The following is a 17,586-nucleotide window of genomic DNA, read 5'->3' as shown; positions in this document are numbered from 1 at the left end:
ACACATGGAGAGCAATTATGCTAATCTCTTTCTTACCCATGGTTTCATGTACTGTACTCTTTAGATTTTCCTTTTATTCATTTTTTCATATAATAAGCGACATAAAACATTTTTTCATAGAATTTGAAGTATTCCCTATGACAAAGGAGCTCATTATTAACTGTCATGCCACTGTTTGCTCTAGACCAGCACATGCGACATGTACTATACATTACATCTTAACCCGTTGAGGACGGACTGATTTTGATACAACACTCATTTCCCATAGACACCTGCCCGAATATATACTCAAGACTCGTCCTCAACGGGTTAACAATATCAATTCCACACATACAGCGGGTATACTCTAAATGCCATACATGTATTACATGTATATCTAGGGAGTCTACTTTTTCCTCTCAAAATGTTATATATTTATACATTCTTTAATGACACTATTCTTTAACTTACCTTCACATCACTCTTGTCTAGTTCCTTCTTTTTGTGAAGCATAGCCCTGTGCAGCGTCTCGGCATCCTTGTAGAGCTGTGAGGCGGGTTCGTTGTACTGGAAGGCGTTCTTGAACACCAGCTCCAAGTCAGCACCGAGTTCATTCAGATTCTTGTACTTGTTGATCTGCCGCAAGATGGTCGACAAAACAACAAAATAAAGCACAAAAATTACAGAAACTCAATTCAGTTTTACTTCCTTTTCTTCTAATCTGCCCAATTGCCCTTGAAACAACAATCTTAAAGAGGGCTAGGAGGGATTTTAATAACAGGCGGAAATGGCACGCCAGAACTAGCTCGACACAAACAACTACAGTACTGGGGCAAGGTTTGAAGTGAAGATAGTAGTCAGGGTCACGGTAGCTTGAAGCATTGAACCTCAAAACATCCAGCAAAAACATAGGAAAAAAAGATTTATTTAAAATCTGTTTGAATTTTTGATGAGCACACTAGACTTGCGGTGGCATTGAAATTTGCCAGTGTATATTCACCCGTTCCTCCCACAATTTTCCGAGTGCCTTCAATGCCGCAAAACGAAATTCTTTTTGCAGGGCAAAAGAGAATGGACAGGTCGGTAATCCACCTGTGCGGTGGGCAGTCAAGCGGCACACGTACCCCCTTCCATGGTCAACTACATGTGCTATCGAACAGTGGAAATATCAACAAGGCGCAAGGTTATGAATAGAGCGTGCGCTGATGTGTTCACAAAGTCTTTTGTTATACACAAAAGATGCATCTAAACAGGGTCAGCGAAGTCAATTATCAACTGAGCTCAACCTTGATCGCTATGTACATCTTTACACCAGTTTTACAGCAAAGCAAGCACACTCACTACACTGGAAAAAAGACAAATAATACTGCGATAAATGCAATTTTCATACAGAAAGAAAACAGCTATCGATAGAAGAAACCCTAATCTTTCTAGTACAGCCATTTTTGTGGGCAGCATAACACAAATTAACATGAATTTAGGCCATGAATTCAGGCACTCCTGTCTACATTTTGGGAACCTGGTATACCAGGTTCCCATATAGAACGGGTCAATGTACACTGTGGCAACGGTTCTAGCATTGCCCACTATCATGGTCAGGAAGTGGAAGGGGGAGGGGAATAGATGGATCTACCAAGCTTGACAATTCCTGGTAGCAGCTGACCTTGAGTTTTGACCTGATCTTTGTCAGTGCCAGCGGCTTCTTGATCTCCCGGTAGTAGTCTGGGTAGATACGGCTGTTGGGCAGCCTCATGAAGGGTTCAGACAGCAGCTGGCCCAGCTGGTTGCGGAAGTGCAGCACAAAGTCGAAGAGGACGTGGCGCGGGTCGCCACTGTCAGCCGAGAAGCTGTCGTCGTCCTCGTCGTCCTCGTCGATGTTGAGGGAGCCGCTCGGAGTGGAGGTCAGGGAGGGGCTGAGCAGTCCGTGGGACGCCAGCGACGACCCGATGCTGATGGGAGTGTTTTTGACACTCTCCACGTAGCCTGCCAGGTTGAGGGCTTCGGTGATGGCTGACTGTGCGTGAGCTAGGGCTTGCCTGGAATAAGATTTGTTACGGATAAAATGAAGAGTTTGAAATGGGAACAGTTACAGCAAAACATACCAACAATATTTCAACCAGCAATATCAAGTGAGGAAAATCAGCTTTAAAAATACTTTTTTCGTCAAAAGAAGTCTACAAGCTTTATCGATTCCATCAATTATATAGAATAGATTGTGACTAACATTGATAAATCAGTGCATTTATTCTTTTTTCACTCACTTCAGCTCTAAACAAGAGGAACCAAAATCCCAACTGGAACTTCATAATCATATGCTCAGACTCCTTCATGATTGGTAAAGACCTAATAAAATTGCTGAATTTTTCACTTCCTAAAAGTGAGAATGCTTGCCATCTGCTAGCTAAACAGCTGAAGATGCCAACAACTGATCATGCAGCTTTTCATTTCACCGATTCCTCTCACATCCCTCACAACATAGCCAACATTTAACCCCTTAAAATAACTACGGCATTGGAGAAGCTACAAATGTACATATGTACAACCTCCACAAACCTTGCTTTACTCGCATGGTGGACATCCCTGCCCTGGCGCTCCAGCTCGGCTTTCTTGGCAACGATCACCTTCTTCAGCGTGACGGCATCCTTGTAGATCTGGGAGCCCGGCTCGTTGAACGTCTTGGCATTCTTCACCATCAAGGAGAGGTCTTTGTCTAGGTCTGCCAGGCGGTCATATTTCTTGTTCTGATTATCAGGTCACAAGCAAGAGAGGAGGTATTTGAAAGGAAACCATGCCATGATAAATCAAAGTATTGACGCTTCATGTACTGCTGTCTGTAGTCAGGCTGTCTGTAGTCAACTGCAGTCCTTTGCTGACATAGCTTAGTTCTCCTCAGGATTTTATAGAGACAGAATAATCAAACACAGCTTTGGTCAGGACTCTTCATGATGTTCCATAAACCATCTGTACAGTATGCCCCCCCCCCCCCAAAAAAAAAAAAAGAGAAAAAAACTACAATCGCATTTTCGCATCGATAACTTCCCAGTATGATTAAACTGTCTGAATGTTATTTCAGAGTCTTAAACTTCAACATCTTAGCTATATTTTTCCAGAAAACCCCATTCAATTTAGGTAAGTGGTCACAGAGAAATGTGGATCGTTGTAAAGCACATCATGGGTCTGATTCTTCCAAGTTTAGCATTTGGATGCATTTGGAACTGCATATTAATGTGGAACACAATAGACAGAACCTGGAGGAAAGGGATTCCTGACATGCTCTCTAAAAATCCTCATTTCTCTTTGACCACTGAAGCAAATCGGATGGGGTTTTCTGTACAATGTGGGTAATAAGTCATAGTTTCACATACTGACTTTGTATTTGGATTGATTCACTATTTTTCAAAGTTAACATTGTGGAGGGTCCCCTTGGAATCTTTGGGGAGACAGACGGTACATTATTATTTCACCATACAAGGACTACCCTTCAAACAACACAACTTTTAGTCTCCTCTGGTTGCCACAAGCTGACACTTACATTTACCAAAATTATTGATAATCTATTTTAAATGGACTATACATTTTTCAGTTTCATTTTCTATACACAAGGTCATGACGCGACACAATAAGAAAACTCATTGTAACTTTTGCAAAAGCCACATTAACACAAAACTTGTTATCCAACTGCAATGTCTTGTTCAGTTCAAAAGAGGAAAGCAACTATTGGGATGTAACACTAGAGAGGGTAATGGCTCAAATGGAATTTGTCATTTTCTGTTCAATTTCAGTCATCCGTCCTCATTCTCACCTTTATCTTGACAGCGATGTCACACAGGTCGATTGGATGATCGATGATCTCGTAGTAGGCAGGGAATTCGTGTTGCCGCGGCAGCTTGCGGAACATGAGACTGACGATGCGTCCCGTGACATCGCGGTGACCCATGACGGCGCTGAAGAGGATTTCCAAGGGGTCAGAGGGGTCGTCCACAATGTAGCCACTTTCCTCCACTGGACCCTGGGGGGCGGTGTTCACTTCGCTCCCTGCCCCACTGTCAGCCATGACTCCTCCACTCATGCCTGCACCCTCCTGTAAATAGAGAAACAACAATCAATATATATATCCAAGAGCAGCGCTGCAAATTGCAAATGTTTTCTTGGCAGTGCCTTTCCTCTACAGTAGTGTTTCACATTCACAAAGAACTTGTATCTTAGGTTTGAGTTTCTTCAGTTTGTCTCCCTCTATAAATGAATTTGTATATCCACAAATTTTCACTTGTAGAGGGAGACAAACTGAAGAAACTCAAACCTGAGCCTTCACCCCTCTGAATAATATCTTTCTTTCATTTAACTTGTATCTTAGTATTATAATCTGACATTTGTTGTGATGAGAGCTTGAGCTGAATCCCTCACAAGCTCAAAAAGCAGTAATAGGACGACTTAAGTTTTGCTGCGGGCAAACTACATGATACTACACACAATGTCAGCTCAAACACTGAACACATATTGGTCAAGACACAGTGCAGACGGTATAAGAGATTGGAAAGGCCGCAAAGAGCTGTCTACAAACTAAATACCACGAACTTTGATGAAAAAAAAAAATATGAACAGAATTTGAACAGTGTGGAAACATTAATTGCATACAAACATGGTGCAGCCATTGGAAGTATTTTAACTTTCAAATAAACTCTTTCTCTTCTCTACATCAAATTTCTCATCAGCAGTATGAAATACTAAGTTAAATTTGTCAATGGTGTGTACTGAAAAAAGTGCCAGAAGAGATGACAGAAAGCTTGGTTGGAATGTGCACAACTCTCTCTGGCGGACATACTTGGTGATTTGAGTGATGGCTAAAACTAGTGACGAAAGCTACATCGAATGCCAAACAGTCCAACATCAACACATTTAAACACAGCGTCACAGCTAACTACAGTCAACCTTACTTAAGTCGACCTCACATAAGTCGAATAATCACCTAAGTCACAGGTCTTTTCAAGTCCTCTTCTCTTTATATTCTATTGAACATATAAGTCAAATTTTCTGTAAGTCAAAGCCATTTCTTCAGTCCAAATAGATTTGACTTAGGTAAGGTTGACTGTACTTATTTTGTATCCATACATATGTCTGAAATCAAATCTTTTGGCTGGACAATGAATAGAGAAGGAATATTTCTTGCAGTGAGTCTTATCTTTGATATTCAGCGAGCAATAATATCTTTGGGGTTCTTTGCTTTCTTTCGGTACATAAAAAGGCAGCCATATGGAACAACAGTGACAAAAAACAGTATATTTAACACATACAAGGCAACACCAAAATATCTGATATACTGATATACAAGAAAATCATTTTGAAAAATAGCAATAAACTGCATGTAATAAATGTGTGTTCAACAGCTGAATACTGTATATGCCTTAAATTTCACGATGTTTTTATTTTCACGAGTTTCGTGAGTTAGGTGCTATTCACAAATTAAAAGACACTTGAAAATATTGACTCTGAGTCCGATATTTAATGTGATGTGCATGTATACATTTCTCTCTTCGGTACTTAACTCCACGATCACAAATTTAACCACTCCCAAAATCGCAATTTGCAAAAATTTAGACTCGCTAAATATATGGCGTATACAGTAAACTGTGATGTAACAGGGCTTGTTACATATTGGCAAAACATGGATTTTTTTTTCATAATTCATTGCAAAATTGTTTCCTTTTTTCACTTTTTCTTTGCAAATTCACTAAGCTAGGATTTTACAGCAGGTTGCGGTTAATCTTGAAGTATTCCCCAACGTAACATTACATGAAAATTCAATTAGTTTTCCTGCAGGGAGCAAAGTTTCCATTTCAACCAAAATTACCAAAGTGACAACATATTAGTTTTCAAAGCAGTACAAGACAAACATATTATTTTCAAAAAAGCAATGAAACATTGTTTGTTTTCATGCTATGAATTAAGATTCGCAGAATTACAAGAACCTTGGAGTGATAATGCAAGAAATAAAATGCCAGCGTTGAATGGTGATTATTAAGAGAAGCATGTTGCACTGTGACTAATGGACGAAGATACAAATTGCATTGCATATATCTTCGTACCACTGGCCATAAATAAGAAATGTCTGCAACAGTCTGAGAACTTGTGGAGCATTTTGCTTGTTTTTTCTACTAGGTCACTGTGACCAAAATATCTTCTACATGAATATTTCCTCAAGTGCATGCAACATTTACATTTACCTGTCTATATTAAAGTGAACTATGACTTGAACTATCCACAAGAATGTGACATTATTGCTACATCACAATTAGTGTCATTTTCTTTGTTACCACCCTGGATAAAAAAAAAAAAAAAAAAAGTTATCCTCACTTCTTGCCCACACATCCTCAATGATAAATTATCAGTAGTGACACTAAGTATTTAAAACTGTATAGCTACGTATCACAGAAGGCATAAAATCTTTACGGCATATTGGGGAAGACGCTTTCTCATAAGTGCACATGGGAATATGATTACAGCATAGATACTACAATAGGTTTAGGATCAAAGTGAGCGAGTAAGGCAAGTGTTTTGATGATTGACCATGAAGAGGGAAAGGAAGAAGTCTGCTTCATGTTATTGAGTACTGCATATCAAATCATGATGATTTATAGCCGTGCTTCTCCACTTTTTTTTTTCAACCCGAGGTCCACTTTGGCTCCTACAATTTTTTTTTTTTTTTTTGCCCAGTAAAATCAAATATGGATCTTTTTTACTTCACTTTTGGCTGACATCGTAGACCTGGTTGAGAAACGGGGATTTAAAGTATCATAACCGCAGTGATGTGAACACAAACTTCACACAGCTTTGTGCTACTTATCTTCTTTTTCAGTACCGGTATGACACTTTCTGAGGTAAATACAGTCTTACAGGTATTTCTCATCTTTTATTTATCTATTTTCTACCTTACTTTTCATAATGCAATGCATGTATCCCCACATCACAATAAGACAGTACAAAATCTCTTTAGAAATAGTGCTGGTTTAGATTTGACTTGCAATCACACACACAAAAAAAAATCATCAAAAAAATACTTTTGACTAAATGGAAAACATTTCTTTAATACATCAAATCACAATTTACAAAACTATTTGTTTACAATTGTCTTTTGTGTTAGTGTTTGCTTTTGGTTAATTGAGGTCGTTTGAGAAGCTGACCCTAAAGAAACTCATTTACTAATGCAAATGTTATTACACTATTATACATAGAGGCTGCATATGGTTGTTGTATTAAATGGAGCAATAGTGCATTGACTTTTTCATAGTGATATGAATGATGGACCGACAGCAGGTGGGGCTGAACTAAAAATGCCTAATAATGGATGGTTTTTCATTCTCTTTTGCTCTCTCTATTTATCCCGACTGCGTAAATCATTTGCCCATATAGCAGTGAGGAAAGGATCCACAACATTTAACAGGTAAATGCCACTGTACTTCATGTGCACCCAGAGAGTAGTAATAATTGCTGGTTTAGCGAGAATGTGGATTTGTTGCACCTTCGATTCATATGATTACATTTAGCCTGAACTAGCCGATGAAAAACAAATACATGCATTACATGACATGACATGAAATTTGGCATTCAAATCAAACTAAAAACAAAAAAATAGAACAATGACCCTTATAAAAGGGAGCAGCTCATTCTGCACCATCCTCAATTACATGCAGGGAGACAGGAACCATTAAGGGAGACACAACGCATAACACACAATTGGAACTTCTTCACATTCCACAGAACACTCCTTCCATATAAATCAGTAGTACCCTCCATTTGTATGGCATGAGAACACAGCATGAGAGGAGAGATGTAGGTATATGTTTGTTCGCTTGCTTTCTTTTTTTTAAGTGATTATCGGTAGCATTAGTGATATACCCAACGTCTCCAAAACATTAAGTTTGCACAAGAGATTTTGTCAATGCTCTGCCCCCTTAAAAATACATAATATTTGACAAAATACTTCAGCAGGTCAGTTTCATTTGATTGCCTTTGATTGCTTTCTTTTCTTCCACTTTTTTTTTTATACAAGACACAGCACAATGTACAGACATGGGTGACAACTTTAAATACAAAAAAAAACAATAAACAAATTAATGTGACTGATGTAATACCTGACCGGCAAACCTAGACTCATACCCAGCCACTTGGAAGGCTGGGATATGAGGCTGAGAGTACTCCCGTTTCTTTATGAGGATTATGGGTGCTTTCGGGGGCTCCACTGGTTTGTACGAGGTGTGGGGCCCCACACTGGCACTCAGCTGCTGGAGCTGAAAAAATGGTACAGGTGGTGGGTGACCCAGCAGAATTAGCAGTAAATGTGGCATGGAGAAATGTGGAAGAGAAATCATTCATTCATATTGTCATCAGGTGACAGATGCACGTTGCCATCTTTCGCTTCAACCTCACAAAGAATTAAAGCATGGCAGTACTTTGATTGTGGAAATAATTTGGTGTCATAGAACGCATTCTTTGCATTTATTTCAATTACAGAAATGGCTTTTAGTCTGCTCTTTACCGAAACATGACCATCAAATGCACCTCAAGTTCATCTCCAAGTTCTACTACACAAATTTGACCAGAATTAGATTGGCTTTAAGGAATTCCTTTTAAAACTCAAGACAATAAAAAGAATGTTGTTTCTCTTGACTCATCAGTTGTATGATGTTTCATTTCAATAAACGAAAAATCAAGACATATCATGGCATGCAAACCTTTCATAGCTAAGCTACAATAAACACTGTTATGTGAACAAATCACACTGGAATTTCACTCTCTAGATTAGTATCTAACGAGCAAAACGGAAGTTAATAGAAGCATCCCAAGGCACTGTTACTTCTTGAACTTTAATATGATTTCAAGAGGGAGCCAAGAATTGGGATTGGCAACATCACAGAAATAGTTGTACTTTACCTTACTGTGTGACTTCTTGACGTAATAAATATGCTGGCCACAAAATGAAAGAGGAACACTGACAAATGATGTGATGTTTAATGGTTCCTAACGGTTGCAGTCATCTCTAGCAAACCCTCCCAACTTCAACCAATTTTATTGAAAGATGACATTAGGTGTAAGGATGGCACAGATCAACATTTAGGTCAAACTACCTGCTACGTATAATTCATAATCAACAAAGGTATTATTTTTTCCCCCTTTTATTTCATTTGAATACCTTTCACATCCTCTCATTGCATTCACACAAATTGGTAGAAAATAAGATTTTGAGGATTTGGACTTATGTCTGGGAATTCGGTGTTATAATGACCCAAGGAGTCATCATTTCAAGCTGAAATCAACGGCTTTTTACTTGATACATTTATCATGTTTGGTATATTAGTGATTTTACTATTAACTTAAAGTATACACATACTATTAGCTCACAAAATTGTCCTGACCAGGAAATAAGAGCACACATATTTCTATCACAGACTCTACAAGTTTACAACAATCAGAACACAGACTCTCTCTCTAATGTCATTTTTCTCGAGTAAAGTGCAAAAGTGAACGGCAGATAATTTGGGGTTGCACCTTTTAGTAAACAACCGCCAACAAGCTGGTGTCTCTTTCTCACCTGCGGTTCTTCGACGGCTGGCGGAGGGTGTCTGCGGGCCTCCGCTTCCTCCAGTAGTTCTCGTCGTGACTGGAGGAAGACCGTCCAGAGCTCGTTGGCATCCCGGTATTCCTGCGAGTTTTTCTGTGGTTAAGAATACAATCACTCACTAAATCAAATGGTCTTCACATCATGAACACACTTTCTTTATGCTGTCCTTTAATATCTGAATTGTTAGGCAACTCTTCAACAACAACAACAACAAAAAGGTTCTATTTTTTTTTTCACTCCTCTGAATAATATCTTTCTTTCAGGTTCTATCACTTTTAACTATTAAAATCTACACCCAATAATGACTACTTCTTTAACAGCACACGACGTATGTACAAATCCTTGTATAATAAGGGTGAAATGAGAGTGCATCAGTCAATATTTTCAGCATTCTGAGTGCATCACTTTTGCTGCCATGAAGTATGTTTAGAGACAATGCATTTGAACTCAAATTGAGGTCTACTATACATGTAACTCTATCTTGCATTTTTGTAGTACTGCACCATGGCTTAAATCTCTGCATAGTACTAATCTGCCGTTGTCCTAATCAATACCAACAAAATTGCACGAGATACGAATCTTGCTCGAAATTTTTGGTTCATCACAGACAGAGGCTCAAAATTATGTCTAATCTGGGCCGACTTGATCTCACCTTGTAGTATGCCTGTGCATTATTCACCATCAGCTCCACATCACTGACCATGTCATCCACTGTATCGTACTCCTCAGTCTTGATCCGCTGCTGGATCTTCAGCATGTCGATGGGGTTGGAGACCACCTCATAGTACTCTGGAGCAGACCTATGCGTGGCAGAGAGGGGGTGATAAAAGTTATTCCATTTAGGGGTAGTAGGCTTCTATTGGTAAATAATCAATGCAGGGGGGGGGGGTTCTTACACAAATAAGAGCCAAGTGTAGCTTTCAATGATGACTCAGCTCCAACAAGACTTATTTAATTTATGCTCCAATACCATTTTTTCAGTAAAACCTTTGATTGACTGAGGAACTGGTAAAAAAAACACCTACATACTAGTAACCAAACTCTCAAGTACATGCATGTATGAAGGACTTGAAAATGCCTCAGATGAATAGATGAGAGGAAATTTGAGCAACAGATTCATTTATCAGTGTCATACCCACAGGCAGTCTGATTGAAAGCTGGCTTTGAGGAATGTATGCTTGTGTGGGGCATTGTGTATATAAGGTTTTACAGAACCAAAGAGGATCTTTACAGGCAAACTTGAAGCTGTTTTATACCAGACTCTTTCCCTCCTATTCTTGCACTGCACGCATGTTTCACAGTTGCACACTCTGTGCCTTTTTGTGTTTGTTTTTCATCACAATGAAAACTTTTAATTTCATTTTTTTTTCAAAATGAATGAAATGCCCCACAGGTCTACCTGGTATAAAGATACCTTGTACATGAACAGAGGCATTGCATTCATAGCTACTTTGTGATGTTAGGCATTTCAAAATATTTCGGAACCTACTGTAAAGATACAGAAAACTGCTTTAAAAACTTTGCAAGTTCACACCATGGTCCAGTTGGCTTTTGAAATAAAATAAATAGAAAACAAACTATTAGATCATGAGAGGTTTCATCAAAGTTGGACCTTAAGCAAGAAAATTACAGAATTTCACAGTTTTTTTTTTTCACCAAACACCAATATCAGTGACAACGTGGAGGCCATTTCAAACGTCAGCACAAACCTCACACTGATCTAAAATCTAAATGTGTGAATGTTCACTTACGTTCCCATTTGCCATGCAATTAATGTTTTTTTATGTTCTTATTCTAATATAACTATGCACCTCTTCTAATTTTTGTGTTGTTTTCATTAATCTGTGAAAAGGTGTAAAACTTTAAAATTCCATAACTTTCTTATTCTAGGTGAGATTTCTAATTACAAGTAAATTTCTACCTAGACCCTTTCTGTACCGGGGACTTTGGATACTGTAAAAGTGGTTTCTTTCGCGTACAGATACTTTCGTGGTTTCCATCAGTGCCGACTTTTTCGCGTGTGTTTAAATTCGTGGTCGGCAAAATCTGTGAATTCAGTTGGCAAAAACTGTTTTATTTTGCACATGAAAACCCAAACTATAATCCAACAATTCTTTTATCTATTAAATAGAAATTAAAAATAAATGCAGGCTTACCTGAAATCCCGTCTCTCGAGTACTGCATGACATGCTTGTACCTACATTGCGCGGTATCGCTGTGTGTGTGTTGACCATCAATACACTCAATGCGCGAAATCTTCATGTGTGCATGAACGCAATAGCGTTGTAACAAGCAACAGTGTTGTAACAGGCGGCGAGTTCAAAACATTTTCGCGTGATGTTAAATTCGCGGTACAACCTCAAAGCGCAAAAAGTGCGAAAATAAAACCACCGTGAAAGAAACCACTTTTACAGTAGTGTGTACAATGCTATTGTGTTTTCTGTGGTAATCGGTACTCAAAGCACACAAAATGTCTATGTTCACTTGATTTCACTTAAGGTGCTAAAAGTCAACTTGAACATGATGTGGGTCAGTACTTATAATTCACTAGATCCATCTACTGAGCTAATAATGAAACTTCACTTGCCTCCTCTTTGGTACTCGAATGAGAGGTTCACAAACTAGCCGTCCTTCTTCATTTTTGTGACTTCGGATAATTTCATAAAGCTCCTGTATGACTTCACCCTGTGAGGGAACAATCAAATAACACAAATTAACATTGCATAAACATATTTTCAGCATAAATATCATTATTCTCAAAAATTCAGAATGAAATGTTCATGAGCACTGACAAATGCATTCCACAAATACACCTCATTATTGTGGGGGAGGGGGGGGGGGTTTGAGAGAGAGAAAAAAAAATAAGACTATTTCAATTGTTTTCCTCTATGGCTTTCAAAATAAGCAAACAATTTGAACTATTCTACACATTTCCTTTTATTAGAAGACAGAGTGCTAGACACAACAAAACACCAGCCTGATGTTCATGATTTTCACAAATGAATTCACAGCAAATTTGCTCACGATTAACATTGACAAATGTGTTCAATGAATAAGCACTGTATTATTGAAAATTCAACAAATTGCACCTCAAGTCTTCTCTCTGGCCTACAAAAATAATTCAACAAGAAAAGTACACACTTCAAACACTTTGTTATATGCATGTCATACAGAATGACACGAAAGACAATATGTCAACAATTACCAATTACCACAATGATTGATGACAACAGACCTCGAGAAAAACAAAAGCGAACTAGTTTCTACAAATTCAACATAATTCTATTCATTGCATTTTCAAACCACAATGATTTAACAGCATCAGCTATTAAATGTTGTTGTTGCTGTTTTGGGTTTTTTTGACTTGAAGAAATAATGATACAATCAAATCTGTCTATAACAGCCACCCGAGGGAGACAAAAAAGTGGCAATTATAGACAGGTTCTTTAACATGCTTTTTCTCTCAGAGATATTTTTTTTTTAGTGGTCGTATATGGCAGGTAGCCACCATAGACAGGTGGTCGCTAAGACAAGTTTGACTGGATTATACTATGGGTAACTTTAAAGACACTGCAGTATGGTGATTTTCTTTGAATTCTGTTTTGATTGATCTACTTTCATTCCCATCTTAGGTTTTATTGGTTTATTGTGTGATACATACATACAACTGTAGTCAAACCCTTCTGGTAGTACAATGTGACACAAATGAGCAAACAAACAAAACCCAAGACACTGGTGGAACACGTACAACATCCTGGACATTTACGGATCTCTTTCTCCTCTTAATGGTCAGGGTTGTTGGTGACGTGTGAGGTTCATCGTCATCTCTTGCCTCCGAGGTTGTAGATCTGCGACGCTTGGACATCTTTGACCTACACCTTCTCTTACAATTGATGGCTGGAATCTGAAACAGAAAAAAAAAGAGGACTTTGCTAATTTTTATCACCCATCATCCCTGAAGTTAAAATCAACCAATTTCATTGCAACCAGACTTCAATTTAAGGACTGCACTAGCTTGTCGTCATCTGCTATTGCATGCAGTGTGCTGAGCAAAACACGACGTCATTGCTCATGACTGAGTATTGTTGAACGGTGGCAGTGCGAACCGCCGCGTAGCCATCATAGGCAAAGTGTTACGAGTCCGAGGTGACAAACATGATGACGATGTCATGAATCCAAAATCAATGCGATCAACGTGCGCTGCTTTGGGTTTTGGATCCCAATTGGAACAGCCGTGTAGCGACACTTGTGTATAGCGACAGGGCTGTGTATAGTTAGCCTGCTGCATGCTGCATGCCATGGCCAACGCCATAATAACGGTGATAACAAGCCACAATAGCGTTTCTAATATATGCAGGTACTAAGTAGTTCAGAGACACAAAATGCAATTCATGGGACTATGTAAACCTGCCACAACTAAACAATGCACAAAACGAAACGCAAACGAGTACGGTAAAATTACGAGGAGATATGATTACATACTGCTTTGAACAAAATTTTTGAGTTATGTTTACAGATTTCCATAATATTTACCTAATTCAAGGCAATCTGACTCCTATTTATGATGAATAGACTCTAGTTCTTGACAACACCGAATACTGAACAAAGACCCGCGATCCACGGAGCATCGGGGTATAAATGTTCCACCTAAAGCTGGCGCTATTGGGTGAATGTACAAAAAGGATGTCGATCGACCCCCTTTTCAGTCTCGGACGGATAAAACAAACACAAAGCTAGCCAGAATTTTCACTGGTTTTATGAAAAGTTAACCCAGATACAAATCGTAATGATCCACTCTGCTGCCCACTCTTCAAAATCATTTATTCGTCCATTAACCCACCAAGTGGCATGAACACATTGATGCCGTGTGCAATCGTATTGCCAAAGGTATTGGTATTTTTTTTTATCATCTGAGGCATTTCTCTAGATATATTCTGATTACGTTATATCATACTTTATTTATTTCCCATATCAATTATTGTGTCAGCTAGCTGTGCATGCGCTTTTGCGAATATTACACGTATGCACCATGGTGAACCAGTAAGAAGCGTGTCAAAGTGTCTCTCTATTTGTCTCCGATTTGTGTGCTGTGTGCGTGCATGAACATATGGCCTAGTCCAATGGAAATGATTTTTATAATTATGAAAAAATTGTTTTTATTACAGAAAAAAAGCTATTCGAATAATTTCCGATGTATCTTTTAATGCTCACACTTTACCTCTTTTTTTCTCATTTGAGGCTTTTTAATGTATATGATATTAATAGATATAATCTTGTGATTTTCATGTATATGTGTTCAAAAGGTTTATTACCCTGTAATATTTCTTCTAAATTTTTATTGAATAGTAATGTTTATGTTTATAACACCCGTCATGTTAATGATTATCATTTATGTTATGTGAGAACAAACATTTCTAAGAATACAGTTTTTATAAAGGTCCATTAATATGGACCGAAATACCATTTGATTTGAAAGTGAAACCGTCATTGAATAGTTTTAAAAGACGTTAAAATTTTTACTTTTGAATTCATATGAAGAGTTTGTTCGCAAAAACCGATAAGTCCATATTTACCAAATGGAGATATTTGCGATTATAGGACAAGAAAAATAAGGAGAATAATAAGAAAATTTTTGCTTCTTTTGACCATAACTTCAAAAATGTACCTTTATATGTAGTGACCAATATATCGTTTAAAAGGTATTATTTTGTACTTTATGGCAGAGACCGTACTTCAAAATCTTCAAAAATTGACTTATGGAATATCGGTTTTTGCAAACAAACTCTTCATATTCTCATTTAGAATGATTATTTCAATTGCACTTATATGTCTTTTAATCTGTTCTTTTATCTGTCCTTGTCTTTTCCTCTTTTAGTTCTATACTATACTCCCGATATATCGTACACCGTTTTTATGTTTTCTAGAGGTCAGCGATTCACAAGGCTTATTGCTCTTCTCTGCTGACCCCCCCCCCCCCCCATTCACATGAATTTATACATCGTTTTTGTTCTTGTTGTTGTTTTGTGTATGTGTGTGTATTTCTTTTGATATTCTTACATTTGTATCTAGTTGTTTTCAGTTTATGAATTGTTTGGTGATTTTATGTCGAATGGAAATAAACTTATTGGTGCGTTCAAGTCCAGGAAACCACATTTCGGCCGGGGGGGGGGGGGGGGGGGGGGGGGGGCTTGAGCCCCAACTTTTTTTTTTTGGCACAATATATAGGAAAACATTGGGTGTAACGGGGATCCAGTGTATCCACTTCGTCCCTCCCCCCCCCCCACACACACTTTTTTCTTTTACCCGGGAAGTGGCACCAGAAAAAAAAAATGTGGTTAATCTTCAAAGTTGCTGATTGAAAGTCGTACAAGAACGATTTTTATTTTGCCAGCTGATGAAACCTTGAAGTGGGAGTGCAGGATAAGGCTTTTTTTTTCTTGTCAGCTGAAGAATATATTTTTGCTTGTAAGCTGATGAAACTCGAAAGTGGCACCAGAAATAGATACTACCCCCCTCTTTTTATGTGGCGCCGTGTCTGTATAATATTCTGTACACATAAGGTGCCTTATGTTTTTATTATTGTTATTGTCTCTATCATCACAAAAGATATCTCTTGGAGATCAACGTCACGTCTTGTTCCATCCTGGAACCTCAGACTTCTGTACTCTTGTGAGATTCTTGCCTTCCTGAGTAACTGCTTTTTGAAGAGTCTGCACTCGGTCGGGCACATACCCAGATCGTCCAAGCAATTTCAGTCCTCCAACTACAATAGAGACTACCTTCGTTCCCATATTCCACAGTCGATCGGTGAAGACCTTTGATAAGCTCTTGCCCAGAATTAAATCCTGGTAACTGTTCTATCTTTTAATTCTCCTTCTCGTCTACTCCGCTGTTTCTAAGTACAGCGACATCGATGATGATGTACATCTACCGTCAAAATGAGCTAAGCGCCATTTTTAAGCATTTCAAAGTAAGTCCATCCATTAAATAGAGCAAAATTAAACCTTTCCGGTATTATATCTCACTGGTGACACAACAAGGAATATGTTATCATTAAAAATATTCTGTATTTTCTTATTATTTTCTTTGTTTTTTTAGCAGCTTTAATCACAAATATCTCAACTTATAACAAGAATGGAGTTAGCTCGTTTTGTGATAAAAATCTTCTCGCAAATCCCTGACCCAAAAGTACTTATCTTGCTCGAAACAATCATACATGGAACCTATTTCAGTTGGAATGTGGTTACGATCAAACAAACTCTTTAAAAAGACCAAATTTATGTTATTTAGTAACATCATCGCCGCTACCACTTTACCTAATGATATGTGTTTTGACATAAAGTGTACCAGTTGAACTTATTCCTTGGTTTAATTACAGACCAAACTGCTCACTGAAATTCAATTGATATTATTAGTTATTTATAGGTAATTAGGTATTAAGGTATTCTGAGTGACATATTCTCTGTTCTCCCTCCCCCTCTCTCCCCCCGCTCCCCCTCTCCCTCTTTATCATAATTTAGTGTAACAATCTGCAGTTGACTTCATGATATAGTGCCTTTATTCTTCTGTTGTCAACTTATTACAAAATGGAGCAAGATATATGTTGTATATAACGGTGACACAACATTTTTGTTCACCGGACTGCGACAGTTGCTCCGGTCTAAGTTTCTGCAAGGACTTGGGGTTAGGTTAGGGTTGTGATAGGGTTTAAGGTTTAGTTTGATGTTATAATACTATGAATAGAGTTCGAGTTACAATATTGTAGGCAGACTATGTTTGGTTTAGCGTACAGATATTTTATAGGAGAAAATGTTGTATGAGTAAATATCATCATATGGAACCGCAACAAACGATCTCCCTGAAAGTGACACCACTGAGAGATATTATCATGGTAAGTTGAAATTGTGGATGTATTACTATAAATCCCTGTTGTTTCTGAAAGACAGGGTCAAAGAACAATGAAACAAATGGAATAATCAATCTACAAAGCA

At 38.1% G+C, this 17,586-nt stretch overlaps 1 protein-coding gene across 1 annotated transcript in view; it reads right to left on the bottom strand.

The window, feature by feature from the left end:
• The window catches only part of LOC139720541 (protein polybromo-1-like), a 53,018-nt gene extending 38,804 nt beyond the window's left edge, over positions 1 to 14,214 (bottom strand). The window contains exons 1-10 of the mRNA XM_071631897.1: positions 14,129 to 14,214; positions 13,344 to 13,499; positions 12,183 to 12,280; positions 10,248 to 10,395; positions 9,456 to 9,688; positions 8,109 to 8,301; positions 3,782 to 4,060; positions 2,533 to 2,720; positions 1,643 to 2,015; positions 451 to 615 (exon numbers count right to left, since the gene is read on the bottom strand). Coding sequence (XP_071487998.1) covers positions 451 to 615; positions 1,643 to 2,015; positions 2,533 to 2,720; positions 3,782 to 4,060; positions 8,109 to 8,301; positions 9,456 to 9,688; positions 10,248 to 10,395; positions 12,183 to 12,280; positions 13,344 to 13,460 — 1,794 coding nt within the window. The 5' untranslated portion in view covers positions 13,461 to 13,499; positions 14,129 to 14,214. The remainder of the gene's footprint in view (positions 1 to 450; positions 616 to 1,642; positions 2,016 to 2,532; positions 2,721 to 3,781; positions 4,061 to 8,108; positions 8,302 to 9,455; positions 9,689 to 10,247; positions 10,396 to 12,182; positions 12,281 to 13,343; positions 13,500 to 14,128) is intronic.
• Positions 14,215 to 17,586: the final 3,372 nt, after the last annotated feature.

The sequence above is a fragment of the Diadema antillarum genome, unplaced genomic scaffold, assembly GCF_040938485.1.
Source record: "Diadema antillarum isolate AM-2024a unplaced genomic scaffold, OU_Dant_1.0 scf00000011, whole genome shotgun sequence".
NCBI lineage: Eukaryota > Metazoa > Echinodermata > Echinoidea > Diadematoida > Diadematidae > Diadema > Diadema antillarum.
This window is presented reverse-complemented; position numbering and strand designations above follow the sequence as displayed.